The 9,714-nt window shown below is 40.3% G+C and overlaps 1 protein-coding gene across 2 annotated transcripts in view; it reads left to right on the forward strand.

Moving 5' to 3' along the window:
* The first annotated feature begins 4,850 nt into the window (after window positions 1–4,850).
* The window catches only part of CCNC (cyclin C), a 40,299-nt gene continuing 35,435 nt past the window's right edge, over window positions 4,851–9,714 (forward strand). The window contains exons 1-2 of one of the 2 annotated variants that reach the window (XM_006881194.1): window positions 4,912–5,010; window positions 9,232–9,338. In XM_006881194.1, coding sequence (XP_006881256.1) covers window positions 4,979–5,010; window positions 9,232–9,338 — 139 coding nt within the window. In that variant the 5' untranslated portion in view covers window positions 4,912–4,978. Of the gene's footprint in view, window positions 5,011–9,231; window positions 9,339–9,714 lie in introns of both variants that reach the window. The other variant, XM_006881195.1, reaches the window with a different exon arrangement.

Genomic DNA, 9,714 nt, shown 5'->3' on the forward strand with positions numbered 1-9,714 from the left:
AGGAGAGACAGGTCTTTGAGAGGGACATCATGCTGGGTAGAGTGGAGGGACAGTGCAGGAGTGGAAGACCCTCTATGAGGTGGATTGATTCAGTTACTGGGGTACTCGGGATGGGTTTGTCAGAGGCAATGAGATTGGCACAAGATAGAGCATGGTTTAGGGCTGTTGTACAGAGGGTCACTATGAGTCGCAAACGACTCGACGGTACATAACAACAACAACAACAACATGTTACTTCTAGCACCTGACTCAAGCTGTGGTATAATCAACCTCAGATAGATGTGAAACTGATCAAGGCAACTGAAAAACTGATGCCTTTGATTTAAGGATTTTGTGGTGAATATTGAATGAACTTCCAGAAGAACAAACAAAATCATGTGCAGACAGAAGAAAAGATAGCGAGATTTGATCTGCAAAAAGCAGATGCAATATAGTGGTGGCTTAGTTTTTTACCCACTTCATAAAGCGGAACTGTCCCCATCAATAATGTCCATAGCACCATATAAATAGCTATATAGTCAGGCAGGCCACCCTACCTGTTCCTGCACCTATTTTTACCATTTGTTGGGGTCTGATATTTGTTGCAAGACTTTACACACAGTTGTGGCATTTTTTAGGGAAATAGCTTGGAGAGTAGGGGAGGCAAAGAAGACCTCACCATGCAAGTTCAGGTTTAGTTCAGCAGTCCCAAGCCAGATTAAAAAGGCACAAATCCTCAATTAGTGCAAGTCCAGGTTCAGTTCTATAACACAAATGCAAGAAGCCTCTGGTTTCCTCAACCATTAAGCAAACTTTATCTCAGAGTAGTTTTAAGTCAGCTTCTCCTTTAACCATCCAGTAAAGAAAATCTTTAATTGTAGCCTTTATCTCAGAGCAGTTACAAGTCAGCTTTCTATTAATCATACTGCAAGCAAAACTTTTAACTGTGGCCTTTATCTCCAAGGTTCCGCTGGTTACACCTTGCTACAGTCTTTTCACAATCTTTCCACCACCATCACCACCCTTTCTTACAGTGTGCAAAGTGCACACTCTTATATTGGTTTCACAGCTGTTGATGATTTGCAAGACCATGTGTCTGCAATTAAGGTAGCTGGAGACCTTGCCTCCACGATGGGAGTTAATAAGTAGAAAAACCAATTGTCAAGAGTTCTGAGACCCCATCATTCCACATATTCTGGATATGTTACCTAGTGGGGCCAGTCTGTTGATAAGGACATCATGCCTGGTAAAATAAAACTAAACTCATCTCTGTCAAGTTAAAACTGATTCATAGGTTACTCTCTATTGAGTTTCTAAGACTGTAAATAGCATATTATCGTTAAGTGCCATTGAGTCATAGGCAACTCACAGCAACCTTATGAACAGAAGTCCTCAACACTTGCATGGGTGACTTTCATCCTTTCTCCAGATTCACAGGGTTTCCCGAGGCAAGCTATTTACGTAAGTGGATGCCACTCCTCTTCCAAACTTGTTTCAACGGGAAAGCGCCACCAAACACTGTTCATCATGGGTAACCATTATCGCATTTGACACATCAGTGTCCCAGTGTTCAGCTTCACAGTGACCACAAGTTACCTCTGTACAGCAAGTGGACACACCAGAGCTATACAACCTAGAAGAATATTTGACCAACAACAATTTAAAAGAGGCCTTAGGGTCACGGATTAGAGTCACCCACCTTTGGCTTGGTAGCATCACTTTCGGTCCACTAGGCCAACAGGTCTCTCTCTGTGTTGTTAAGTATCATCGAGCCATAGGTGACTCATAGTGACCCTATGAACGAAAGTCCTTGACACTTGTGTGCATGACTTTCATCCTTGCTCCAGGTTCATATGGTTTCCAGAGGCAAGCTAGTTATGCAAGTGGATGCCACTCCTGCTTTTAAGCTTGTTTCCCCCGGGGAGCACCACCAAATAGCATGATAAAAGGTTATCTATCTTGCTCTCATATCACCACTGATGGATTCAAACCACCAGTGAGGCAAGGCCTTTGGTTGATGTAGCAGCTCTATTGACATTGATGCTGCTAGAACTCCCTATAGGCTACACCAGCAGAGTGCCATTGGTAAAAAGTCAGTTTAAAAGAGAAAGATTGTTAATGAGATGGGCTTACACAATACCTATGATAATAGGTTAAAATAGAGCAACAGTTGTGAGAATGGCACAGGATTTACCTGGTTGTGTCTCGTTGATATACATAATGTTAATCTGAGTCAGCACTTATTTGACAGCATCTAACCACAAAATTTCATGAAACAATATATGAGCAAGAGCCTATGGTGATGAAAGAAGAAGTTCAGGCTGCTTTGAAAGAAATGGCAAAAAATAAGGCTCCAGGAATAGATGGTATACCAATTGGCATATTTCAGCTAACAGATGCTGCCCTGGACATGCTCACCAAGTTGTGCCAAGAAATCTGGAGAACAACCACTTGGACAACTGACTGGAAGAGATCTATATTTGTTCTGATCCCAAAGAAAGGTGACTCAACAGAGTGTGGAAACTATAGAACGATCTCATTGATTTCATATACAAGCAAGATTCTACTGAAGATTATCCAAAAACGACTGGAACAGCAAATCAGCAAAGAACTGCCAAAGTCCAGTCTGGGTTTAGAAGGGGTCGTGGTACTAGGGATATTGTATCTGATGTTAGATGGATCTTGGTTGAAAGCAGAGAATACCAGAAGAATGTCTGTGTTTCATTGACTATGCAAAGGCATTTGACTGTGTGGATCTTAACAAACTGTGGCTGACTCTGAGAAGAATGGGAATCCCAGAACACTTGATCGTTCTAATGCAAAACCTATAGTTGGACCAGGAGGCAGTCATCAGAACAGAGCAAGGGAACACTGCATGGTTCAAAATTGGGAAGGGCGTATGCCAGGGATGCATCCTATCTCCATACCTTTTCAACCTGTATGCAGAACAGATTATCCGGGAGGCTGGGCTCTATGAGGAGAAATGTGGGGTCAAGATTGGTGGACGATTTATCAACAACCTGCGTTATGCAGATGACACAGCCCTGCTTGCTGAAACTGAGGAGGACCTGAAGCACCTGCTGCAGAGTGTCAAGGACTGCAGCCTACAATATGGATTGAGGCTCAATGTCAAGAAGACAAAGATTCTCACCACTGGACCAATTGGCAGCATCAAGGATGGATGGTGAAGAGACTGAGATTGTTCACAGCTTTAATTTGCTTGGCTCTACAGTCAACACTCTTGGCACTAGCAGCCAGGAAATTAAAAGCTGCATTGCCATGGGAAAGTCTGCTGTTAGGGACCTCTCCAAAGTACTGAAGAGCAATGGTGTCTCTCTGGAGACTAAGGAGTGTCTGATACAGACCATGGCCTTCGCAATCACTTGTTATGCATCAGAGAGTTGGACAATGACCAAGGAGGATGGAAGGAGAATTGATGCCTTTGAGCTGTGGTGCTGGAGAAGAGTATAGAGAGTACCATGCTAGGAAAACAGTTTCATCCTGGAAAGGTTAAACCGGGTGGCTCCTTGGAGGCAAGGATTCTGAGACTCCGTCTAACATATTTTGGACATGTTGTGAGGAGAGACTGGTCCTTGGAGAAGGACATCATGCTTGGGAGGGTGGAGGGACAGCGCAGGAGAGGAAGGCCCTCTCTATGTGGTGGATTGATTCAGTGACTGGGATAATTGGGATGGGAGTGTCAGAGACAGTGCGATTGGCACAGGACAGAGCAGAGTTTAGGGCTGTTGTACATAGGGTCGCTATGAGCCGCAAGGACTCAATGGCACTTAACAACAACTCCAGTACTGCCACAATTAGCTCTCACCTTCGAGCTCAGTATCACAAGTCAGGCTATGGCATTTCCTGGAGCTATCAACACAGCCTCAAGTATTATGGTTTACTTTAAACTAATAGCCATGCTCAAAGGATGCAGAATGGGTTACACGTACTTGTACTTACTAATGAAAAAGGACCACCATTCTACTGTACTTGGTCATACAGGTAACTCCTGTACCTAAGAATCCCAAGTTTCCTAGAAGCTTCTTAAAAAAAAAATTCTAATTCTTGCAAAACAAAACAAAATCTATTACCTTTCCCACAAACCTTACTCCCCTGTAAATTAGGCACTGACACTGATTTAATAGGTAATGGATTTAGGAGGAATGACATCCACTTCCTAAATAACATGCCTCCGGAAACTCCATGAAGTTGGATAAATGTCAATAGTTGTGGAGGGGATTCAGGTCTTTTGTTCATAGTGTCGCTGTGAGTCGTGATCCACTCGAAGGCGATCGACAACAATGGGTTTCTATTAACAGGAAACAATTCAGAAAAGGAAAATGAGAATAGTTGCAGACCTGGCGCAATGCAATCAATATTACTGAATACATGTAGAAACTGTTGGACTTGTGTATGTTTTGTTGTGTATACTCTCACCTACAAAATAAAAGCCAAAACCACATTGGATGTTGGCCGGTTGTCAGGAGAAATAGCTGTTCTTTACTTTTCCAAGAAACCAAGTGCTCCATTATCATGCCATTGTAATGTCCCCGCGGTCTTTGTAAAATATTAAAATACAGAACTAGAATGTTAACTCTACTGAAACAGCAGATAGCGCTAGGAGCCGAGTAATATGCCACGAAGGTTCAAAGGCCAAAACAGGCGCGAAACTCTCGCGAGAGACTCCAGATTATCATGAAATCCCGTGAGCACCAGACCGATCTCCCAGCTCAGAGCGCCAACAGGCCTCCTCATCGCTGCCGGCTTTTTCCGCATGGCAGTCCGGAACTTTTGTTCATAGGAACGAGTTTGCACAGCATTGTTGCCGCCCGTCATCGAGGAGAAGCGATGCCATCCTCTTCCTCTCGCCGTCGCCACTGCTGAGTGGAACTGAGCTGATTATATTCGAGGAGCTCGGTTACCGGGCGGACAGGGTCTATGGTCGCTCCGCGTTCCGCTTCGCCGGCTGGTGCTTTTTTTTCAGGGCAAGCTGTGTTCCATGGCAGGAAACTTTTGGCAGAGCTCCCACTAGTAAGTTATCCCCGGTCGTCCTGTCTCATGCTGGCACTTAAGGGTCTGTTGTTAGGACGGGGCCTGCAGCTCGTCCTGGCCTTCTGCGCGGTCCCAGCCGTCCCGTGCATCTCTGGCCCTCTGGGAGTCAAGCCGCCGGAGATTTGATACGCTTCTTAGAGACTTTCTCTGCTCACTGACCCGTTTTTGGAGGATCTGCGATCAGGAGTGATCGGGGAAGGGGGCTTGGTCTCTGTGAAAAGGAAGGTTAAGACGTTAATTTCGGATTGTTGGTTTAGCTAGGCCGGGGACTTGAGTGATGGGCCCAGGTTTGGGAAGTGTCTCATTTCTCGGCTTGTGAGGTTGGCTGTTCGGGACGCCTCTGTCTCGCTTTTGCGTGGAATCATTTCATCATCGTCCTTTGTCATGGTCTGTCTTGAATTAATTTAATACCAATCCAAGGATAAAGAGTCAGTACTTCCTCCCACTACTTTATTATCTAGATGGAGTTTTATGTTGATAGGTTATATGGCACGTGCTTTTAAGATTTCTCACTTTCATTAATCTTAATTATTTCTTGTGCAAATGTTTTCCAGTGATTCTGCTAGCCAATTTCTGTAACCTTTTCCCTGAATAAATTTTATTTGCCAATGACATTGGAAGATCTAGAGTAATATTGAAAGCATTTTCCCTAAATAATTTTTTTTCTGCAAACAAGATGGGCTGGACTTTTCACTGCATAGTTAAAAGAGACACAGAACGTAAGGTTATCATTGAGTGTATATATTTGATATTAAGTGTATTATTGTGTACCATAGAGTTGGGACCGATCAGTAACTGAACCTCCAGAGGGTTTTCAGTGGCAGTAAATTGCACTGGAGAAGATTGTCCGTTTTTCTCCTGTGGAGCAGCTTGTGGATCCGAACCACTAGCTTTGCGTTGTCAGTGCAATTCTTTACGACTGAGCCAGCAAAACTTCCTATATTAATTAGGTGAATTGCTGTTGTTACATACTGATCAGTGAGTACCCTCATAGGGACCCTATGAACAAATGCTCTGAACTTTGTCCTGTCCTGAGCCAACCTCTCCATCTCTGACACATCAGACCCCATTGCTACAGTCATTGTGTCAATGGAAAAAAGACATAAGGAGAACCCTATAAATAATAGAGTGCACGTAGACTATGCAAAATATGTTAGTAACTGTAATTTTTATTATGATTCTGTGAATTGCTTTGGTGGAGGGAGTGGGACGTTTCTCAAGATAAAAGGAGCAATAGACTTGGGAACCTATTCTTTTCTTTCAAATAAGCAGGTTTTCCTTCTGAAAATGATTGTGTAGAGATGAAATGCAGTAGAATGTTTTCTAATAATTTTTATTTTCCATAACATTTTCACTCTTTGAAATATTTACTTGTACAAAAATTATAGAAAGCATAGTTAAGGATTGGAGTTGTTCTTACATAATTGGAAAGAAGCTGACAACATCTAAGAAGCTAGCTTCTGCCAGAAATTAATAGAGGTTTTTCAGCTTTTCAAAAAGATACTCTATTCTGTCACATTTTCTATAAGCATTCTCATTGTGCTTTTAGCTATTTACTTTTAGCATATTTAAAACACTTTTATTGAGATGTATAATTTTGAATATGCTTTTAAAAATGACTCTTCAAATAGTCTTGGAAGGAGGGGCTGATTATCTCTCTTAATTCCTTTGAAAATTATGGATTCCACTATGCAGGAGACCCTGGAGGACATTATATTGAGTGAAATGTCTCAGTCTCAAAAGGACAAATACACCACTGTTATGAAGCAGGACTGACTTAGGGGTTGGGGGGAGAATAGGAAGAGGGGATAGATAATGAACACTGTATTGGAACAGATGAGGGAGAAAACTATTTAAAAGGAATATATGATTAGGCGTTACATATAAGACAATGGTCCAGAATAAGAGGTACACTGCTATGAGGACTGGAGCAGAGAGGGAGGAAATTATGCAGCAAAGAATGAGTATTATTTAAAAAGAAAGTGAACTGAGGGAGGGAGGAAAATGTGCAGCAATGAATGAATGAATGAAAATCCAACTTTTCTGTTGTTAAAATCAATTAAAAGAAAACAAGAACAAAAAAGAAAATTATGGAGTTCCTTGGTAACAAGCATGAAATACAACCATCAATTTATTGGGGGGGGGAGCAAAAAGAATATAAAAGGACATTGTTTAAGATACTTAACAGTTTTTGGTGAAAGAGGAAAATTGACATGACATAAACTATGTCCTAGCTTATAAAGGGGAGCTCCAGTGGTGTAGTCTGTTGGTAGGGAGTTGTACACCTAACCCAAAGGCAGCACCTCTCTGGATCCAATCCACCAGGGGCTCCATGGGCAGTCTCCTCATATGATTTATAGCCTCTGAAGGAGAGTCAACAATGAGCCTGCCTGTTCCAGCTGAACAGCAGTGAGTTTTGAAAGATAATGCATAGGAGGAGCACATTTTTAACATCTCTGAAATTATTGTGAAGTTATTGTGGAAGGTTTTTGTCTTGGTAGTATATGAAGGTTTTTTTATCTTGGTAGTCTTAAACCAGTGGAATAGCAAGTTTGTTGAAATGTATTGAGTCTTTTGGGTTGATCTTCATATAAAATACTGTAAAGAAAACTTTTAAAATATTTGGTTTTGAAATATATTGTTTAAAACACATAAAATGATTCCCTGAAAATGAAAATAATACGAATTTCAGGATAAAGCAAATCCTATTTTATTTCAAAAAAGTGGAGTAGAACATATTCTGTGATCGCAATGTGTTAAGAATAAAATGACATCAAATGAGTATTAACTGGTTAACTGAATTAATTAAAAGGTAACAAAAACTGACTCTGGCTAATTTGTTGTATCAAAGAGGAAAACTGAAACTACAGTTACATAAGATCTGGAGGCGAGCTCTGGTGGCCTAGTGGCAGGAAACTGTACTGCAATCCCAGAGGTGTGCAGTTCAAATCCACCAGATGCTCTGCTGAAGAAGGAGGAACAATCGCCTCCTGTACCAGTCAGATCCAATTTGACGGTACACACATTAAAAAAAAAAAAAGATCTGGAAAATAACATACCACTATAACTATTCATCTATGAAAGTAGCCATGCTGAACTTAAGAAGATGAAAAAAGTGAACAACTGAGGAATTTTTTAAATCCTACTTAAAAGGAAACAGTGAAACAAACCTAAGGATAATAGGACAGTTATTAATGTGATAAAAGGAAGAGAAGTTGTCATAAATTGTAAGAGCTGATTCTTGGGAGGAAGAATTAAAACAATATGCTAAAACAACTACTGATGATTAAGATTAGGAAAAAGTAGGTATAAATAATAAAAAGTTAAGAATGAGAAAACCAGAAATAATTTATGCTCTGTGGCATAAAGCAAATTAAGAGAGTTATCAGAGAACAACTTAAAAATGCTCAGGAAACCACACATTATTTTTTGAGATTTCCCACAACTTTCAAGAGAATTATATCTCTGCTGTTGAAATTGTTCTTTTTCACATGGTGAAGAAATGCTGTTCAGTCCTTTTCATGAAACCACCTAACAGACCTAGCAAAGATTTGTTAAACCTGTCTCATTTTTTAATGTTGATGCAAATACCAGAAACAGTTACCATATATTATACTAAAATTTAATAAAGGATGGCAGAACACAGTGCTCCACTAGAAAACCATCTACAGAATTTTCAAATGAGAGTCTAATTTGCTGTGTAAACCTTCTCTGAAAAAGCAATAAGATGATGGATTTTGTTAAAGAAGAAACATATTGTCATTGAAAATGGTGCAACATTATCAGTAGTAAGATGCATCTTTCTATCAGTCTCACAAACAATGAAATACATCAATATCAAGCTAGTGGTATACTGAGGAGGAAGGAAAAAAAGGTCAGAATTTTCTCATGACATATTTATTAAGGAGCCATGGTGTAGCATACAGCATATCTTATCAGCTTGAATACTTTATCAAAGGATAAAGATGGGCAGTCTCCTGCTATACAGATTTACAGCCTAGAATCTTGATGAGGGTTCCTATCAGTCAGAATCGGCTCCATAGCTATGAGTTTGGTCATATCTGGGATAATTTTCAGTGCCAGAATTTAAAAAAATGCGAATAATGTCTTTCAAAGTTAATTCTTGGCTTGTTTAGTCTTAGAATGTTATCTGCAGCTTTATTAATGTTCTACAGCCTGTTTTGTCACCTTTACTTCCAGTTTGCAATGGATTTTGGATAAACAAGATCTTTTGAAGGAGCGCCAAAAGGATTTAAAGTTTCTTTCAGAAGAAGAATATTGGAAATTACAAATATTCTTTACAAATGGTAAAAAAAAAAAATTTGAGATGATTACCTCTGAACTAAAAATTTATTATTTGTGACAAACTATTTTAGTCTATACATGTATTCTTTTTACATTTATGCATTTATCTGTCTTTTTAAGTTATCCGATTAAGGTTCCCCCCACACACACCGTGATCCTTAGGTGTCAGAAGTAGTCAAGACAAAGTGAAAGTGTTAACTAATCTCTCTAAACATTTATAATGCATTTTTAAACTCAGGTTAAGGTTGACTGAACTGCAACTACAATCCCAGAGGCGCATGGTTCGAATCCACCAGATGCTCTGCCGGGGAAGGAGGGACAATCTCCTCCTGTACCAGTCAGATCTGATTTGACGGTACACGCACACAAAAATAAAAA

Source organism: Elephantulus edwardii, unplaced genomic scaffold (assembly GCF_000299155.1).
Source record: "Elephantulus edwardii isolate Elephantulus edwardi_28Jun2011 unplaced genomic scaffold, EleEdw1.0 scaffold00013, whole genome shotgun sequence".
NCBI lineage: Eukaryota > Metazoa > Chordata > Mammalia > Macroscelidea > Macroscelididae > Elephantulus > Elephantulus edwardii.